Genomic DNA, 22159 nt, shown 5'->3' on the forward strand with positions numbered 1-22159 from the left:
GGATACAGGTCTGTGAATCATCAGGCTTACACACTTCACAGCACTCAGCATAGCACATACCCTCCCCAATGTCTCCATCCTCTTCATACCCCCATCCTCCCAGCAACCCTCAGTTTGTTTTGTGAAATTAAGAGTCTCTTATGGTTTGTCTCCCTCCCGATACCTTCTTGTTTCATTTTTTCCTTCCCTTACCCCCAAGGTCCCCACCCTGCCTCTCAAATTCCTCATATCAGGGAGATCATATAATTGTCTTTCCCTGATTGACTTATTTTACTCAGCACAATACCCTCTACTTCCAACCACATTGTTGCAAATGGAAACATTTCACTTCTTTTGATGGCTGCATAGTATTCCATGCATGCTCTTACTTTGATCTGTTTAATATTGACCATTTTCATCTTTTGTTATCTCCCTGTATTTCTTTTGAAAAACGGTGTTGTGAGATGCTGGACCTGAGTCACACAATGTACTTTTCTGTATAGATAGGTAAATAATTTTGCAGTATCTGTTGTGTGGATTCAGAGAGTCTCTGGTCTATCTACCAATTCTTTCTAATTTATTATTTGATAAAAACCATAACTTTGATTTTGACCATCCTTCCTTCCACTTTGGTGGGCATTAAGCAGTGCATATTTCTATATATACTGGAGCTTCAAAAATTGACTTCTTATTCAAATAAACAAAGATTCTGTTTCCTCTCCTACCACAGTTCTTGATTCCCTTCTCTGGCCTGTTAGCATGGGTTCTGGAATGAGGCAGAAGTGTTAAATGTGGGGTTGTGGAACATTCCTGAGGTTTTATTAAAGAATATTGTACTTGATATTAATTATTGTCCTTTAATTAATGTACCTGTCCTCTGAGACAAATGAAAAATTACGTATTAAAGTATGAAAAATTAATTGCAATTCATCTGGGGCCAAGGATATATTAAATGGTTACTAGACAAATATAAAGCATGTGTAGAACTGAATGTAGAAGACATGAGGCACAGAGGAGCATTTTCCAAACTCTGAGTGCCAGAAACCTTGCCCACCCACAAAGCCATGAAGCTACCCATATGTTAAATGTTGAAGCAGTTTACTAGTTTATAGGAGTCAATTTACTATGTTAGAAAAAAATAAAATGAGAAATTCTTTTGGGGGGGGTAGGAAGATATTCTTACCTTTTTTTAATGTATTCATGGAAAAAAACCACTAGAAATGACATCCTAAGGGGGAAATACTGTAACGATAATTTACAAGTAGGGAATGAGTGAACAGTTCAAAAAGAGATCAAAGAATACCTACTTGATGCAGCTATAAGCAAATCTGCAGTACTCAACCTAGATGAGATGTTTTGCTACATTTCAATGGATACAAGAGTGTCCATGTTGTAAGTTTGTTTTATTAAGGCAAAAACATTTACATTTCTCTTGAGCTATCATGATCGTTTTGTAATCCTCTCCTGTAGTTATATAAACCTGCCCTGTCTTTAAAATTAAAATTGATTGCTTTATTGTACTAACTGAATTTTTTTCTTGGAACTCATAAGTAACTGGTGTATTTTAGAAGTTCAAAAATTAGTATGCAATGTAAAGTGTATGCTTAAGTTTCATGGTATTGGTATTAGGAAATATACCTTCTGAAGTGTTTCTTCTGTGTTGGCTCAGTGTAAGATCATTATTTTCTGTCCTTTTTAATAAACAAAACACAGATTCAGCACATTTTATCTCTTGAGCCTTCTCATTCTCAATATAGTTTATTCTTGTTGAGAGTTTTAGTTCTACCACTTTTAAGCTCCCAAAGTTATTATTCATTTTAGGCTCTCTTTAGGATACTTTTTAAGGCAAATTGAAAAATGAGCACCGGCTCCTAGCTTTGACTTTGCAGAGAGGTTCCCCTGGCAGGTGCACTACCTCCTAAGCCAAGTTCAATGGTGCTTTGCAGGGCAGAGCTCCATTCCCGGCTGTATCATTCCTTCTTCAGTTCATATGTAACTAGCATTTCCGTTCTTTAATTTCTGTGCATTTTAAATCTGTAAGGAAGCTGTAATTACAAAGTAGAGTGGTTTCATCTTTTCTGATCCTTGTGCTATTTTTCTATAAACCCATTCTGCAATGCCCTTTATTTTACTGTGAGATTTATCAGAGCTGAAAATTTTTTAGGAAGGCTTGTATTAAACAGGAAATATCTGTTTGCCTCATTAAGTATCTAGGCTATCAGTAAGGTTGCCTGGATTGCGTGCATTGCAAAACTGTGGGGCATTCCATTCACATCAAATACGTTGGGTATGGTGGCCCCCAGCATTTCATGGTATCTAAATAGTACAGAACATTGCACAGGTGAAAGAGTTAAATAGTACTGTGAGACCTGGAGCACCAAACAGCAGTGTTGTTCCTTAGTCCATCTTAGTCCAGCTGGGGTATTTAATGACTTGGCACTATGGGCCCAGGAGAGAGTCTTAGTCTCAGCCACTCCCCTAATTTTAGATTCTTAACAGGACTGCAGTTTCATACATTGCCTGGGGTTTGAAGAATTAGCCTGCCTTTTTTTTTCCTCCCAAACTCACAACCAGGAATTTTAGCTTCAGGAAATTATTTTAAACTCACAAGACTAGGAGAAGCCTGTGGCACTAGTTTATGAAATGTCATAAAGGACTACAGGACAGGAGAAAAGGCAGAGATGGACATGTCTCTTCAGCTTCCGCTCTTGAGCTCATAATTTCACATTAGCATAGGGCCTGCCTTTTTTCCCCCTCTACTTTTCCTCCACTTTCTCAAGGGGGAGGTAAGGAGATCACAGAAGGTGGTATGTGAGCCATCCTTCTAGAAGGCTCAGGCTACAAAGGGGAACTAGTATCTTTTTAACAGCTAATAGGTGTTTAGCTTCTAGGTCTCAGCTGGGAAACAACTGGTCATAAATTAAATTACCCTGAAGGAAAGTCTAATATTTATAGTTCATTCATAATTGTTCCAGTCTGGCTGTGGGTCACCAGTTTCAGATTATATTTGCTCTAAGTATTGTTGCATGGTGAAAAATCTGAAATTTCATCTTTGTAAGTTTTCAGGGAATCGCTGTTAGGGAAGGGTGTGCTGAAGGTCACAGGGCACATTGTCCACTATTTAGTAGATATTAATGCCCGAGACCCTTTTTGAGGGTTCTTTTTAGCCTCCTTTTTTTTTTTTTTTTTTTTTTTTTTTGCTTTTTTGTCTTTCTATTGGTTTCTTAATGGATAGAGCATTTTCTTTATTTTCACTTTAGATTTTAGGAGGAGGCTACTGTATGTGTATGTCTTTGGTTAATTATAATGAAAAGGTCTGAGAAACAGTGAATGAATATCTACTGAATTAATATTCATACATGTCCTCACATGATTTTCTTTTAAGAATGGATTTTAAGTGCCTTTCCCTGGAAAAGCAAAATACAGTGTGGTAGGTGAAAACTCATTCCCTTGTGTTACACAAAGAACATAGTAAGATTTTGTTTTGCATTTTCTAGAGGAAGGGAAAGGATTAGTATACTAGTTTTAAAATGCTTCTAGATAATAAATACAGGGAATTGAACAAATTATAATTCTTGAGAGTTTCTTAAATTTGTTATTGTGAAAGAATAAAAAAGTTTGAGTATAGTTTGTTCCTTGTGTACATTTGCATCTTGTTTTGATACTATTGTGATTATATATTTTATGTCCCACAAAAGATGAACAGTACCATAAAACTTCAGTAATTTGAAGGAAGAAAGTTCACCCTGAGCTCCTTAAAATTTAAATGGAAAATAATGTTTAAAAAATAGTCATTGGAATAATTTCAAGAAAAATGCTATTTAACACTGCTGAAAGTTACATATAAAATTCTGGGTTTACTCTGAGAAATAGATGATTTATTAGAAATTAAATTATTTGAAAGGGGTTCTTCTAAAAATCTTGAGTATAATAAGTACTCCCTCGAATTTTATTGATATTGGTAATTAACATATTTCTATGTAGCTTAATTTCAAATAATAAATTGAACAAATGGTTGAAATCATATATTCATTATACATTTGGCTCTGACACAAGTGGAAATATGATATTAGCATTTTGTATTTTTTAGCATTGTGTTCTCAATGACTGCTTACTGCTTTTGTATTTATAAAGGAGGATTCAGCTTTAATAAGGATTTATGGTTGAAATGCTTATCTAGAAATTAACACAAACTGAAAAAAATAATAACAAACTGATAAAAATAATACAATTGTGTTTTGAACTTCTTTAATGTTAGATTTTTCAAAGAAGAGTGGAAAGAATGGTATTCTAATGTTACCTTTTGTATTATTTTACAGGTTTATTTTCTTGATTATAAATCAGTACATTTTGATCAGAAAGTGGAAAACCTAATGCAGATTAGGGAATATGCAAAGGAAGTGAGGAAAAGAAATATTTTATTATGTGGTCTTCTTATATATTATCCACAGGTAAGTAAAATTTTTTGTTTTGTTAGACTACAGTTTGAATATAGGAAGCCCAATTTGTTGAAAGCAAAAATAAATTAATGGTAAGAAAAATTTTGGCTGGAAAATTGTGTGTGTTCTCTCATAGGTAGAACCTCTTTTGAGGGGACAAACAAAAATCAAAACAAGTGTTCTGATGAAGAAAAAAAAAAGATGAAATTGGTGAATATCTTCTACAAGGTAGCCCACATGGGGCTGCCAGATTTATCAAATAAAAAAATACAGAATACTTGGCTAAATTTGAATTTCAGATAAATAATAAATCATTTTAATTATGTCCTAAATTTGGAGTTTGAAATTAGAAATTCCAATTGAACCAGAATTTTGTATTTAACTGAGTTCAGAACTCAGCCATTTGTATAATTTGAAATGGCTTATTTCTTTTATGTTGTGCTAAAGATGTTGGTGATCAGGTTTTTAATTACTTGAAAGCAATGCTTGACATTCCTGTAACAAGAGGGCATACTATTTAACAAGAGAAAAATTCTTATTGTCACTCTATTAATAGCAGAAAGTTAAGCTGAAGGCAAAATAAATTAGCATTATAGATTCTTAGTGCAAAGAAATGTTATTTAAATCAAACTATTTGGAGACTCTCTTAGGGAAGATGGATTTGCCCTTTGTGTGTAGATACCTTCTATTGAAATTGCAGAATGCTTTGTAGTGTTTTGGAGGTACCCCACAAGAATCAAGAAATTAAAATAGTCGATGGGGTTTTTATTGGTCTGGAATAAAAGTGATTTGGTACTGACCAAGGAATGACAGGCATTTAAAGTTGTATTGTTGATGAGTAACTTATTTGTGAAATATTTAGGGTACCCTTTTAGCCTGAAGGCAACAACATTTCTTTTGAAACAAATGGATTTTAATTAAATATAAGGACCATCTTTTAGCCAGTTCCTTGGTTTTTTTTGAGGTGGTTTTCTCTGCTTCCACAATATGTGAGTATGACCTCTGGTTAGTCATCAGGAATGAGGCAAAGCTGAATTTACTTAGGTTCATGAAGTATAAGATATTAGTTTTGTAAGGGCTATTGAAGTCAGGGCAGCCACGGCCTGAAGAGATACACATACTTGCCCAAGAACCATGCATAACTGGAAGAGTAAGAATAAGAACTTTGCAGCAGTGCTGTGAAGTGTGTAAACCTGGTGATTCACAGACCTGTACCCCTGGGGATAGAGTATTATGCCTCCATCAGAAAGGATGAATACCCAACTTTTGTAGCAACATGGACGGGACTGGAAGAGATTATGCTGAGTGAAATAAGTCAAGCAGAGAGAGTCAATTATCATATGGTTTCACTTATTTGTGGAGCATAACAAATAGCATGGAGGACATGGGGACTTAGAGTGGAGAAGGGAGTTGGGGGAAATTGGAAGGGGAGGTGAACCATGAGAGACTATGGACTCTGAAAAACAATCTGAGGGTTTTGAAGGGACGGGGGGGTGGGAGGTTGGGGTACCAGGTGGTGGGTATTATAGAGGGCACGGATTGCATGGAGCACGGGGTGTGGTGCAAAAATAATGAATACTGTTATGCTGGAAATAAAAAAAAAAAAAAAAAGAATAAGAACTTTGGTCTGTATCTTTGATCAGGAATATTCCATCTTCAACAGATTGTCTTTGGTTATATTCCTGATTACTGTGGCTGGAAAAATCCTTTCTTTCTCTTGTGCCATGCGAAGGAGTCATGGATCCACACTACAAATGCTACACTAGACAGATACAAAAATAGTTCATTGAGAAAAATCTTAGAAGCTAAGAAATGGAAAAGCACATGCAGTCCCTAGGACTTGCTTTTTCCTGTGATTTAGGCTAAACTCAAAGGGTCTTTATGCAGTGTAGTTGATATTCAAGTGGAAGAGTATGATCCCAATGAAGTACAGCATGCCGAGTGAGATCTGAATTTCAGATAAACAGTAATTTTTAGTACAAGTATTCTGAAATATTACAGGAAACATACTTGCACTAAAATTCTTCGTTATCCTGCCTGAAATTCAATACACCTGGGCATTCTGTGTTTTTATTTCCTAAGCCCAGTAACTGCTCTGGAGTTCATAGTCACAGTAAGATTATTCATTTCTACACACCTGGCATTCTGTACACAAGAGTAACAAGGAGTTGTGTATCTCTATGACTGTGCACCTGTGAAGGCTCCCTGGTTGGGAAAGTGGCCTTGTTGAAAAGGACGAGCCTTTGCAGCTGACCATTTTTATTTTGAGCCAATTTGGACCCGTTAAACAAACTGTCTACTTAGACATGAAGATGATGACCTTGTGAAGCCTCCAAAATATGTCTTTCATCCTTTTAAGAAGCAAAAATAGCTTACTTGGGTGTTGCTTTTCTTTCCTTAAAAGAATGAAGATGTCTGAAATATGTTAAGAATGTTTAAAATACAGGCTTTACTTTTGTCCTTAAGGACACAGGTGCCAGTTGATGCTTCCTAGGCTAATACATGTCCAGTGCATGATTCCACATTAAAGAGCACTTACCAAACAGTTCTGTGATATTCATCAGACAGGCCATTAGAAGGAGGCCATGGTTAAAAAATTGGGGAGGCATCAGTGAGTAGAGTTAAACGATGTCTTCCATGAAGGGTTTCTCACAGATTCTTAATATGCTGTTGAGCATTTCATATCTCCAAATTGGGGACAGGGGGGATATCATTTTCCATTTTCTACTGTACCCTTTAAACGTAGGCAACTCAGGCTAATACTCTCTAAATGAAACCTGGGGACAGTCCTCATTAATGGGCTCTACATAAAGAAACCACTGCCTCTGGACAGTCTTTTACTTTTTTCTTTTTTTTCCTCTTACTTTTACCTTTTACTTCAGTACTAATTTTTCCACTTAGTCAAATCAGTATCTTTAATTTTGAGTGCCTACTTGACCAACATTGTATCAACACTAAGGATATGAAGATTCATAAGGTAAAGCTGCTTCACTCTTAAGCAGGAAGCGTTGGTTTGTGTTCTCCATGGTGCGGTCAGATACAGTTTGTTATGGTGTTCACACATTGGACTTCATTCCCTAAACTAATCCATTGCTGGGATAGCCATTAGTGTGTTTTCAAAGATAGTTAATGTGTTTCTTTTCAGTCTCTGATTAGTGAAACAGAGATTAGTGAAATCTGGAAAGGTATTTAACCATCTTTTCATAAGACAGAGCATCAAGAGCTTCTTTGGATAGGCTATCAGTTGATTGGTGACCCCTCCTTGGATGAGGGAATACACTGGCTTCAGAGCCTGGGCTAGACATACCGTCTTGCTAGTTTCAAGAAGACCCACGTTGTATGTGTCTAGTATCTCTGGTGATGTGGATGGTCTGGGTGGCTTGGTCGCTCCTTCATAGTATATGAATGTGTGTATATGATATATATATATATATGTATATGATATATATATATATATCATATACATATATAATTATACAAAGATGTATATGATATCTATAGTTAAATAGAATTATGGGAGCTCTTTTTGTTTTAATACATGGTGCTGTTAAGTCTATTTTTTGTGCTTCCATAGAGTTTTACACATATGTAGGACTTTCTGTGTTTGAATTCATACTTATTAGTTACATTTCAGTCTTTTATCTTTTGGGATTTATCATATAGCCTCTGATTGTTTAGCTGTACTTTCTTCATAATGATATATTTTCAATTTGTATACATGTTTAGGGGAGAAATTGATTTGGAAAAGGATAAGGATTGATACCTTCTTGAATATCTGTAAATGTTTTGCAGTGTTACCCATGATCAATTATTGGTAATTCTTTGGTAATTCAATTACCAAAAAATGCATCTAATTGTATAATGTTTCAACTCCATTTCTCCATATATTCTTTATTGATATAAGAAATTTCAACAGGTCCTTTGCTTAACTCGAGATATGCTCTGCATGTGTGCATTTTTTCTGGTCAGAGACATCATTTGTGAAAATACTGAATATGCTCCTTCCTTAGCTGTATTAATGGAGTAAAGCACAAACTGCTTCCAAAATTGACTTTAAAATATTATGCTAGTCTCAGCTTCAAAAAGTTAATAATTTAAAATAGGCTCTTAATGGGTAGCTTAAACTTAGACTTAGGGATCAAATGGCTGGCTTGACCATTTATGTACAGTATAAAGTTTCCTGACTTTATTATCTAGTGCTCAATTTCTCAAGTTGTAAATAAATAAGGAAAGACTTGAAATTTATGCTCTAGACTAGAAATGTAGCATAAAGTTTGCCCTTATAATTTGTTGGATGAATTTTAATCAAATCCTATTTCCCTTTCTAAAATAACTCTACAAACATAACTATGAATAATTAAAACTTATTTTATAGCTTAATCCTCATTAAGGATCTTAGTCCTTAAGTATTATTTTAAGATTATGTGTAAAATATTATTCTTCATCCTATTATTGTAAGTTTGTCTAAGTCACCCTTGAAATCTGTGATACCAAATGATGTATTTGGGGAACCTGTTCTAATTATTTGAAAATCTGTGATGATAAAACAGTGAAGTTATAGACACTTAGTATTTCTGGCATGGACTGTTCAAACCTGTAGTTCAGAGCTTTCAGTGTTAATTTGGCTGAAGTTAAATATTTTTATCCTTTGTTTTTTAAGGAAAACATTTTACAAGGAGATATATATATATATATATATATATATATATATATGCACACACATTTAAAAAAATATTTCTTATAATGAACAGTGATATTATATAAAGTATTTTCCTGAGTTCTGTGAGCCATTCTAGCAAATTATCAAAGGCAAGGAGGGGGGTTATGGGAAGCCCTGCTCTATGTATAGACTGTTGGTTAGGAGTACACATGGTCCTGACTTGGATTATCATGTGAACTGGAAGACACTCATGTGGGACTGAACCCTTAACCTGTATGGTCTGTGCTAACAGGTAGCTAGTGTCAGAACTGTTTAGTCTGGAAAAATAAAACTCCACACATTTGGTGCCTGAAGTGTTGAGAGTAGAAAACAGTTACCTATTTAGTCAGTATAAAACTTGATATATCTGTAATCTACTCACTGCCACTAGAGATCTTGGAAATTGTGGACATTCTTTCAACTTAAGTCCTTAGTGAAAATGTTGTGAATCCGAGCCCCCAGCAAATTAACAATGGGTGTATAGTATGAAAAATAAACTTCGTTGTTACTGTACTACAGCTTAAGCTATAGTGACCATTTCACAGAAGGAGCTTCTAGGTTAGAAGGATATCATTCCATTGGTAAGTGTCTTTTTTTTCTTTTTTGTATAGATATTACACCATTGAATAATCGACCCAATTTTGCATTCAGCTTTATTTGTCTAGCTTGTTCACCAAGATATCATGAAACATCTTAGTAGATATTTTCCTGAGGTCCAGATTGAAGATTTATATACTTTTCTCTTGCTTGAGTAATCCTACTGTTATTCTCAGAGGAAGAAGTAAGTTTGTTTGAATGAACTTATATTAGGCCGAATTGATGATTGATTTTCAGAGGCCAGTGGCTTCTAAATACTGGTTCTTGGAAAAGCCCTTAGCTGGCAGTATTGTAGTCCCCTGAGGAATTTAATAAATATAGATTCCTAGTCTATGCCTTAGAGAATCTATTTCAATAGATCAAGCTTATACTGGGAGCTCTATATATTTCATAAGCTCAACCTCTGTTGAAAGTTTAATGTAAACCAGATTTGGATGACTGACTTAGGTCAGTGGTTCTTAAGTATATTGACATATTGGAATCAACTATTGACCCTCTTTAATCTATAAAGGACTGTCACATCACTCTTGGATACCAGGTGGCAGTTATGGAATGTTCAGATGAAGCTGAGTAAGGGAATGAAGAATGACCATTTGAAAAAGTTTCTAAGCTAACTGTGAGATCATCTCTTCTTGCTCATTAAGGACAAACATTCTAAGCAATCACAAGCTATCTGGCTAATGGGTCAATTCTGTTGATGAAGGCTCTTAGTTTTAAACAAAATGTATCTGTGATTGTCTAAAAGAAAGATTTATTTTAGGGCATTTTGTAACTTATAGAATTTCTGAAGGGTCATGGAACCAAATTAGAAAATACCTAGCCAAGAATGGTGCAGATGGCAGAAACGCTCAACCCTTCTGGGACTGTGCTAGCAAAAGTGCCTTCCATTACTGACTCTGGGTACATGGAATGCTGGGGAACCACAGATAGAAACTCTGCCATAGCTGATCCAGGAAACACAAAGTCTCTGTCTTAGACCTAGTTTCCCATTTCTGGCACCAAGCCAATCTTACTGCCACCTTTCAAGTCTCCTACATGTACATAGTAGATAGAATCTGTGGAATGTTGATAAAACAGAATCTTAGGAAATGTAGTTTCTTTTCCTCTGTGGTGTCTATAGCATGGAAATGAAAGTTGGAATTCATTTGGAGAAGGTGTTTGTTGAGCCACTTTGCAGAATATTAGCCCCATCAATCTAGGTTATAAAATCTTGTCCTAGGTTGAAATCAGAGCACCGTTAACACATTATATTTACTATCAAGGGCTTGTCATTTGCCTGCATCCAGGATTTCAGTATTGTGTCTTACTGTCCCAATTACGCATTTTTAAATAAAATTTTACACGTGAACTTTTATGATAATTTATGAACTCTCTAAGATATATAAAGTCCTTTAGCAGTTTTTCATTTAATCTGTGCATTATACATGATCAAGGATTTAGAGATTGAATCACACAGGTACATGTTTAAAGAATTTTCCAAAACTGGGTAGCCTGGGTGGCTCAGTGGGTTAAAGCCTCTGCCTTCGGTTCAGGTCATGATCTCTGGGTCCTGGGATCAAGCCCCGCATCGGGCTTTCTGCTCAGTGGAGAGCCTGCTTCCTCCTCTCTCTCCTCTGCCTGCCTCTCTGCCTGCTTGTGATCTCTGTCTGTCAAATAAATAAAAAACAAAATTATTTAAAAAAAAAAGAAAGAGTTTTCCAAAACTATTATAACTGATTATTTCTTGGTTTAAATTTTAGCATCACTGCATGAAATCGAAACAACTAGCTATGTGATCTTGAATAAGTGATAGAAGTTGTGTAGTCCTCTGATTATTCATTTATAAAATGCATAAGTCAAATTCTTAAAGCCTCCACTGTATAAGAAGATGAAGACCTAGGAGATGGGCATTCTCTGTCACAGGCACCATCACTGTTTCTCACTCTGACAGGGAAATTCTGAAACTGAGCCTGAATTTTCTTTCCTTATATGACCACAAACTTTACCCATACTCTTATTTTGTTGAGAAATTATTTTATTATAGTTTGTGTGTTTCACTATGGTTCAGAGAGGAAATTTTTTCTTTTTGGTTTTTATTTTGACACTTCAAAGTAAAAGCCAATGAGGAGAATGTCTGAGTCTATTCTGTTGCTATAACAATGCCACTAATTTGGTGGCTTATAAACAAAGAAGTTTATTTCGTATGTTTCTGGAGGTTAGGATTCTGAGATCACAGTGCCCACATAGTCAAGTTCTGGTGAAGACCTTCTTCGCTATTGCAGACCACCATTTTCTCATTGCATTCTCACATATCAGGAAGAGGGTGAGGCCTCTCTGGGGTCTCTCTTTATCACTGCACTAATCCTATTCATGAGGATTCCACTTTTATGACTTAGTCCCCAACCAAAGGCTTCACTTTTTAATACTATCACATTGGGGGGTTAGGATTTCAAGAGAAGTTCTCAGGGACACACACATCCAATCTGTAACAAGGAAGGAATCACCATCCATTATAGCATGGCAGGGAGTGTGTTCCATTTTAGCCTATCCATTTTCCTGTCTCCTTTCTTCTCTGAGCTGTGATTACCCTGGGTTTGATGCAGCGAGAAATGGGACTTTGGAAGCAACATTTGGCTTATTGAGTATTTTTCGCAAGATGAGGCCATTAGAAAAGACTGATGTAATTGACAGAAATAGAAGATCCAGGTCCTGGAGAGGTCAGGAGGTAAAGTAGATGAGCTCAATGACCTTCTTATTGCTCTTGGACACTACTTTTTCTTCAACTACAGCTATGGCTCTGGAAGGCATACAAATAAGAAAGAAAGTTACCAAAGCAGGTTTGTGATTCTGTTTTTTTTTTTTTTTTTAAATAATTACTTGTAAAAGAGTAGAGAATTCTTCTAAAAGCTTCCAAAATAGGCTATGGAATGGTGAGATGAAATGGTTTGGCAACAGATTAAATGAGATAAAGCTGTGTAAATTGATTTTTTGTCAGAAAGTATAAACCAGATCTCTCTCCTTGATGAGTTAAATATTATTGTCCTTCTCTATTGTCTGAATTTTAAATGTTTTGCATGTACTGTAAAGGATGTCCAGAACACATTCTTGTCGATGTATCTCTTTGTAGTTAACCCCAGCTAAATTCATAATGAAACATTAAGAACTGCATGAACAGGTCCAACTGCTGTAGGATACTTTTGTGCCAAAAGATCTGAATTTGTAGGATACAGGGATAGTACTCCTTCCCTTTTAAATACACCACATTTGCTGTGTATCTTCTGGGTGTGTCATCCTTTAAGTGTCCCTATTTAGAGAATTGGCTATGCTATCAAATAGCAGAACATCATGTTTTTTTCTTTTTAATGATAATCTTGGGGGAGGTTAGACTTAAAACTCTACTTTTTGCAATGAGCAATTATTTGTAGTTTAAATAGGAATTATTTACTAAACACAGTACTTATTGTGGCACCGAATCATGTGGCATGCACACCAAACATGAAATACTAAATCTGTTTACAGACACTCATAATACCCTGTTCACAGCAATCAGGCTTTTTTGATGTGGGTATGTTTTTGAGACTAAATATTTTTCACTTTCAATATTGTTTTGGCTTCTAATGTTTAGACTTATTCATTCTTTGGGAAAAATTGAAAGTCATAAAATAAAATGTCTCTTTAAAATTGTGTGAGTTTGAAAAACAAAACTTTTTAGTTTGGGTAGCTTACTTATGAGACTCATTCAAGTGGCAATAAGCTGTTAGACAAATGTAGATGAAATAGAGCATTAGATATTAACTTCTAGTACAGACCTCCCCTTAATTTTCTTGAAAAAGTGAAGCAACGTTACAAATGAAAGTGGCCATGGAAAATTAATGCACTTACTCCTTTCAACAGTGTATTAGTTAGCTATTACTGCATAACAAATTACCCCCCGAACTCAGTGGCTTAAAATAACTTTTATTATCTCATAGTCCCTTTGGTTTCACCTTCTCTGGGTCTTTATCAAGACTGTAGTCATCCCAAGGATCCCCTGGGAATAATCTGCTTCCTAATTCACTTACCTGCCTGTTGGAAGGACTTGGTTCCTCTGAGCTGTTGCTCTGAGGACTCAGTTTTTCACAAGCTTGTGGTTGGGGGCCTATTGATAGAGTATCTCCCAGTGTTACACATACAAGAGAGAGGACTGAGACAGAAATCATCTGTACATATTATGTACAGAAGTTTCCTGTAACATACTCACCAAGTGACATCCCATCACCTTTACTGTGTTCTCTCCATGGAAAACAAATGACTAGGTTCCAGCCATACTCAGGGAAAGTGATGACACAAGGACATAAATACCTAGAGGTGGTTATCATTAGGAGTCAAATCGGACACTGTCCCCCACAGTGATACCAGAGTGTTAATATTAAGGTTAAGAATTAACCTTAATGTAATGAATGCCATGTAAATTAAGGCATGTAAATGCCATGTAAAATAACTTAAATTGGGCTAGAAATGTTTAAATGAAAACATATATATATGTGTGTGTGTGTGTATATGCAATACACACACACATATATATAGTATCTAATGTATGTACCTACACTAATCATACACACTTTGGATATGTGAAGAAAGTAATAACAGCTGGAGATGCTATAGGAAGGAGATGGAGAACCCCCCCAAATGCACATGTATTTTAATGTTTATAATTTTTCGAAGAGCTTGATTTAGGTCAGATCCATATCAAATATGTTAGGAAACATATGTTTATAGATAAGCTAATCTTAGTTCAAGTTAGTGAACCTTGTATTACCAAATAATAGCTATAAAATGGTGGTATTGTCTTTGAAAAGTTAAGACCAGTTACATTAAGAACTTATAACCCTAGAAGTGTTGTGTCTTAGAGGCTTGGAAATGAGTTTCTAGAAAAAGAGAGGTGCTGTAGAAAGCCTAAAAGACTAGAAATAAAAAGAATCCAATGAATCTGACATCCTGTTGATAATATTCAGGGAAGACAGGTGTGTGGGCTTACAGAAAATACGGAGAAACTTCAGAGAGAGTCATGATTTTCTATAAAAAAAATTCCCCTAGTAAAACTGCTATCTTACTAATATCAATGCCAAGTTGAAAATAAGACTTAATTTTAGTCTTTGTCCAAGTTCTGATATTTTGACTAATGAGACAAACAAACAAACAAAAAATAGGCACAGCAAGCAGGATGGAAGAGCAATCTAAATAATTAGTCCTTGGAAAATTGAGGGTTTTCTAATGTATGTGGCATTATTTCAGCCCTTTGAAATAAAATGTGTTGTATATATGTTGTGAGTTTTATGTAGACTTTTCCTTAAATAACATTGGAGGGAGATATCTTTCTCTGTTTATTTTCATTTTATGGAAGACTAATTATCCAAACTTCAAAAGCAGCTGTACAAAGAACTAAAATTGCAATGTTTAACTGAATCACGTGGAGGACATCCTGTGCCCACTGGTGGAGTTGAAAATAGCAAGTGGGGTGGGAAGTGAAACTACATAAGAGAAATGCAAAGTCAAAATAAGTATTTGAAGATTTGACATTCTCAGTCAATGGCGGAAACTCTGAATACTTGGAAATATTTGGGATGTATTGACTATTAGGTATTTCATATCATTGAGAATTAAAAGTAATATTTCTAAGAGACTATTAAAGGGCTGTTTTCCTGAATGAGAGTTGGTTTTATATTTTCTGCCTCAGTCCCTATTTTGGAATGAGGATAGTTTGTAAACTGAGAACACGTGTTTATTGTCTCTGAGAATTCTGTCAGCATTTGATTTTGATCATAATGGAAATACAGAGGGACCTTCTCCACTGAGAATCAGGGAGATATGAGTAATTTTTGGCAACTAGATTTGTGTATAGAAAATGGTAGATTTATTAGTTTTCCATCCATCTCATTACTCTCCTTTGACAACTGCTAAGGAAATATATTTTAATTAAGCTTTAACTTCCTCTTACTGAATGCATAATGGCAATTATATACCAATGCTCTTAGGATATGAGTTGACAACAAACATATCTACAGTCACTTTTTGGATCTGAATTTTAATGGACAGAAAAAACAGATATTTTACTAAGATGCTATTCATGACTACTATTAGGCTTCTGTTATTGTTGACATTTTGTATGTTCCTAATCACAGTATCTTGCTGAAACCCTCTGTTTGGAAGATACAGAGGGAAATACTCTGCAAAGAGTACCACAGATAACGTACCACTTTTCAACTAAAATTACATAATTTAGTCTTTTGCATATTTATTCCTTAAAAAATTATTCTCAGTGTGTATTTATGGCCTAAAAGGTATAAATCATAATACTTTTTTTTTTTAAACTAGGCCTCTATTATATGAACAAATTTTTTAAATGAGGTTGTTCAGGAGCACAAGAGATTAATTTTTACTATAGGATATGCTCAATTTTTGTTTACCAAAAGAGCTTTTTCCATTAAAATTATTGAATGAAAAAAGTTTTTTTTTAAATATATATTTGCAAGCTGAAATTGGGGTGATGTGAAATGTATTAAAATAGCGACCATGAAACTAATCTATATACCTACCACCTACTGGCATGTTCTTAAAGTCAGTTTGCAGGTCTGAGCCAACGGTTTGCTTTTTTTTTTTTTTTTTTTTTTTTTTTTTGGTAACAGTGTGTTTATTTGAGAGAGAGTGCTAGTGAGTGCACACAAGCAGGGGGAGCAGCTGGAAGAGGGAGAGAGAGAGAAACAGGCTCCCTGCTCAGCAGGGATCCCTTGAGGGGCTGGATCCCAGGACCCTGGGATCATGACCTGAGCCAAAGGCAAATGCTTAACTGAGTGAGCCACTCAAGTGCCCCCTACTCTCCAATTACTCTAAAGATAATAAACAAGAAACATTTGAACTCTCTAGTGAAAATATATGTTTGTGAAAAGATATAAACTTAAAATAACAACCTACATAAAATATTAATGTATGAATGTGTATATTTATGGTTTTCTGATGCATTTGCATTACTCTGTTAGTTCTAGTTCCTTTGTAGTAAGAAGTCGGGTCATTTCTTGTCTACTGGGCAAATGTCTTTGATTCTGACTTGATCTGTTTGGTTTTGAATTTTAAATAGTAATAATAGCACACACTTGTGTTTAAAATATGCCGTATCCTTCACCATCTTAATCCTCTTATCCCCTGATTAAATTTCTGACTTTATATTTAAAATGTTTTGTTGTAATTAAAGGATTTAGGTTCTTCAGAGAGGGTGGTCTCTTTCTCTCTCTCTCCAATCTCTCTCTTTCTCTCAAAAAGGCAAGCATTGACATCAACGTACCAAGTTTTTTTCTGACCTTTATGAGTAGAAATAGTCTAAAAATGTAGATGGGAGATTATGGAAAATCTAGTTACAGAATTATCAGTTCTGGCCCATTGGAGAGAATAGGCATATTCCCTAAATCTAATTTGGTTTATTTGGATGTTACATAAAACTTTCCTAAAATATGCTGATCAAAGCCCAAGAGCTGGAACATGCAATGACAAATATTTTTGAACCTTGGGATCGCAACTTTAATAATGAACACATTACATTTTTAACCTAAAAGTAACCAGTTTGAACAACTGTATAAACACAGTTGGGGAGGGTCTTAATGATTGTCAACAATGATCTGGCCAATAAAATTTCAAAAAACCTCTATGTATATTATGTATATTTTCTAAATTAGTGCCTTCCATTTTATGGTTTGTTTATTCATAAACTATAAGGTTACCAGGCTTTGTCAACTTCATAAGAAAGTGGATTTTCTTCACCAATCAAGTAAATCGCAAGTGAATGCTTCCAACCATTCCTCAGATTTTTGCAGATTGTTTTAAAACCTTGGAAAGAAAGACAAGTTTTGTTTTTGTTTTTAAGTATGTACAAGTCCCTTTGTAAGGGGCTTTGAAGAGGTCAAATGATGGCTGAGATGCTTACCTTCAGGCAGAGGTTTCAATGAAGAAGCTCTGTCAGGTTAACTGAGTGTTAAAAATGCATCACTTTCGCTTTTTAGAGCTCAGTTATTTCCCCAGATGGGTGTTTCCAACAGGTTAGCTCAGCAATAGCAGAGGCAACCCTTGTGGTAAATTCATGAAAATCAGTAATAGGGAAATAGTTGTTTTGCCTTCTTCCAGCAGTGCTGGTTCTAGGGAAGCCTCTACCTTTCTAGAACCCTGTATATTGCCCTTGAGATTACAGATCTTTTCAGCTAGTGGATCTTAGGGACTTAATAAGAAGGCATGTGTACTAAGACAAAATAGCAGAGCTGTGATCTTGTCTCGGCCTTTGAGAATAGTGAATTTCATGGCTAGAATGTACAATAAAGGAAAATAATCAGCAGAAATTCCCAGAGCTTACCCAGATACGGTTTTTTAAAAGAAGTCTTCGAAAAGTTTAAGAAACTAAATTTGAGGAACTCCTGGGTGGCTCAGTTGGTTAAGCAGCTGCCTTCGGCTCAGGTCATGATCCCGGCGTCCTGGGATCGAGTCCCGCATCGGGCTCCTTGCTCAGCGGGGAGCCTGCTTCTCCCTCTGCCTCTGCCTGCCATTCTGTCTGCCTGTGCTCGCTCTCTCCCCGCCCCCTCTCTGATAAATAAATAAAATCTTTAAAAAAAAAAAAAAGAAAAGAAACTAAATTTGAAAAAAAGAAAGAAAGAAAGAAAGAAACTAAATTTGCTTCTCCAGTAGTTTTCCTTACTTTTAGCAAGGCTTATGAATGAAAGGGGATTTTTCTTTCTATGGCATTTCATTTAAATTGTCTCAAGTATCCAAAGTTTGACTTCGATATGGTGGCTTAATTACTGCTAATTTAAGGCCTTCTCACTCAGAGTTTATATCAGTTGGTGTTATTTGAATATTAATTTGATTGAGGTTCACTTTTGACTTAATTCAAATGTCATATTTTTCAGATGTTTAAGATGTTTTAGATGGGAAATGAAGATTTTTAGTCAAAATGCTAAGTTTAGTAAAATTATTTGGAAAAGTACAGACTTGGGAAATTATAAAATTTTAACTTAGGTAAACAGATAATTATTAATGAGCTGTTAAATAAATGTAAACTTGCCATATAGTTTGTTATATAACAAAGAAGTGTGCATTTTAATTTCGTGTTTAAATGATCTACCAGTTAGCTTGAAATTTTGAAATGTGATTTTTTAATATTTGAAACATTGGCTATTAATAAATGTATGTGAAGCTACTAGCTTTGTTAATGTATAGATCTCAATATTATGTTTTTTGAACAAAATTTTATTATTTCAAAACTTAAAAAATGCAACTTCTGTCAGTTACAGGGAAATTCGCTGGTGGAAGATCACAGCAGAATGGAATTTTAAACCTGTTGAATTAATTGATAAACTACTTGGCTTATCATTTGGGAAATTTTAATTGCAAGTTTCAGAGATAAGATATTCAGAAATAAAATACAAATTATTTTTGTTATCTTAACAATATAACTGGCAGATCTAAGACTTAGAGCTTTTGGCTTTATTAGACCCACATGCTCAAGGGGTGATTAACCTCTTTTTCTTTGTTGCCTGTCTGTCCTCTACCCCTGCCTATAGCCAATTACTGCATTCTTTATTCTCATGTAATTTTTTTAATGAAGTTTAAAATTTTGGTTCTAGTATAGTTACCATACAGTATTATGTTATTGCAGGGGTTTGATCAGTGATTCAACAGCTGTATACATTACTCAGTGCTCATCATAGTAAGTGTACTCTTTAATCCCCATCACCTGTTTCACTTATCCCCCAACCCCCTCCACTCTGGTAACAACCATCAGTTTGTTCTCTGTAGTTAAGAGTCTGTTTCTTGGTTTCTCTTTTTTCCTTTGCTCATTTGTTTTGTTTCTTAAATTCTACATATTACTGAAGTCTTATGGTATTTGTTTTTCTCTGACTGACTTACTTTGTTTAGCATTATACTGTAGCTCATTTACAGTCCGGTAACTGGCAAGATTTCACTGTTTTTTTATGGCTGAGTACTATTCCCTTTTGTGTGTGCATCAATCTTCTTTATCCATTCATCAATTGATAGACACTTGGGCCGGCTACTTCCCTAATTTGCCTATTGTCAATACTGCTGCAATAAACATAGGGGTGCCTGTATACATCTGAATTAGTATTTTTGTATTTTTTTGGTAAATAGTGTGATCACTGGATCATAGTGTTTTTTTTAACTTTTTAACTTTTTGAGAACTCTCCATACTGTTTGTTATAGTGGTTGCACCAGTTTGCATTTCTGCTAACACTACAAGCGGGTTCCTTTTTCTCCATATCCTTGCCAGCACTTGCTGTTCCTTGTGTTGTTGATTTTGGGCATTCTAACAAGTGTCTCCTGTAATTTTTTAAAATATCAGACATAGCCATCAGCTGTTACAAGTTTATATTTCTTTAGTAAGCTCCATGGAAAAGATGGTCTTTATTCCAGTATTATTGCCAAAAGTCTTGGGTTTTGCTTTCATTAAGCTTGTTTATAAAACATGTCTTTATTTTCTGATCCAATTACTGTGGCCCAAGTGGATATCCATTCTTTTAACAGGCTTAGTTAATATGTCTGCCTCTGAAGCCAGGTCAGCTCCCAAACGACACGGTTGATTACAAGGACTGGGTTCATGCTCAAAAGAAACTTGTGGAGCCATTTCACACAGAATGAGGAATAGATGCTGGACAGACCCAAATTCTGTATCTGTTAATGCTATGGACAGAGTGTTTTTGTCTTCCCCAAGTTCACACTTTGAAATAGTAACCCCTAATGTGATGGTATTAGGCAGTGACGTCTTTGGGAGATAATTAAGTAATCAGCATAGAGCTGTCATGAATGGAATTGATGTCCTTATTCTCTGCCACATGAGGATACAAGAAGACAACAATATGCAACACTGGAAATGGTGCTCACCAGATACTGATCTGCCTACACCCTGAGCTTGGACTTGTCAGCCTCCAGAACTGTGAGAAATAGTTGTTTAAGCCGTCCAGCCTATGGTAATTTATTATAGCAGCCTGAATGTTTCATTGTTTGGGGGTATTTTTCTATCTTAGTAAATATGTAAGATAAAGACACTAAAATATTTGTGTCCACATGATGTAAATTTGGGTGCTTGTTTCCTCAACTGTGGAATTACAGAGTATCATACAAGATTTTTAGAAGAACTTAAAGTACAGCTAGGCAGGCTCTTCTTGAAATGTTGCCAACCAGTTATTTTTAGCCCCTTGTGAAACATACTTTAAATTATATATTACTAAAAATAGTTTCAAAGTTTAGAAAATATTGACTTGAATTAATAAAAACCATTAGCCACTACAATAGTAATACCCATTTGTCTTATGTTCATTCTGGCACGTTCCTGGTGGAGGAGGGAGAGAATAGGTGACAGACACTCTGAACATGATTCCTTATTTTTGTTGCAGTGGAAGGAAATGGATTGAAAACTGCTTTTCTGTGTATCTATCATTCTTACCATAAATGCCTTTTTTTCCAGAAAAACAATAGTTTCTGTATATTTATGCTATTTATCATAATACTTTTGTTGCCTTTATTATATTTATTTCTTTCCAGATGGGATTAGTAGTGAATATGTAACCACCTTGTCCTTCCACAACTCAAGTACTCATTAACCATCCTACTTCTGCACAGCAATTTAACACAATCTGGTGCACAGTGTTTTTTACTTACATATATTATCTATCTCCCTTACTTAAAATGGGAGCCCCAGGAAGGGTAGTGTGTGTTTATGTGCATATGTGTGTTTTGTTCTGGTCTACCAATTTATTTCTAGCATCTGTAGTAGTGCTGGAAATAAGTACCTAGATACCAATGCTGATTTACTAAAATGTAATGTGTTAAAATGTACATATACTTTGAGGTATTATCAGAATATCATAAAATTGAGAAATAGCCTTGTTTACTGTACTTCTCTCATTAGTGTCCATGCTATACCTGTTGTATTCCTGAAAGTGTAAAGCATTCATAGGAAAGTGGTTAAACCATATATAAGTGTTATCAGTTGAATTTATAGAGAGGTAAAAGTGAATACATTCCAACATGAAGGTCAATGTCATTCATAAGTAAGTGCCAGTTGGTTTATTCTAGGGATACAGAGATAGTTTATTCTTAAGCCTAATACACTAATTTACCATTTATTCAAACTAAAAAAGAAAAATATCTGAAGTTGGAACAAAAATGTGATAAAATTCATCACCCAGTCATGATGAACGTTTAACTAACTGGAGGTATAGTTTCTTAACCTGATGAAGTGATTTACTGAAAATTTAAAGCAAACATCAAACTGAGTATGTATTAGGAATGTTGCATCTAAATTAAAGAGCAAGAAAAGCATAGCTATAATCACTATTCTGGTTGACTTCGTCTGGATGTCCTACTGGAGCAGTAAGGCAAAAGAGAGAATAAAAGGTTAGAGGATTGGAAAGTAACAACAACAAAAAAACCT

At 35.1% G+C, this 22159-nt stretch overlaps 1 protein-coding gene across 3 annotated transcripts in view; it reads left to right on the forward strand.

The window, feature by feature from the left end:
• The window catches only part of CRPPA (CDP-L-ribitol pyrophosphorylase A), a 299557-nt gene that overhangs the window by 183489 nt on the left and 93909 nt on the right, over positions 1–22159 (forward strand). For all 3 annotated transcript variants that reach the window (XM_032304813.1, XM_032304812.1, XM_032304814.1), the window contains exon 9: positions 4299–4430. In XM_032304813.1, coding sequence (XP_032160704.1) covers positions 4299–4430 — 132 coding nt within the window. The remainder of the gene's footprint in view (positions 1–4298; positions 4431–22159) is intronic.

Source organism: Mustela erminea, chromosome 11 (assembly GCF_009829155.1).
Source record: "Mustela erminea isolate mMusErm1 chromosome 11, mMusErm1.Pri, whole genome shotgun sequence".
NCBI lineage: Eukaryota > Metazoa > Chordata > Mammalia > Carnivora > Mustelidae > Mustela > Mustela erminea.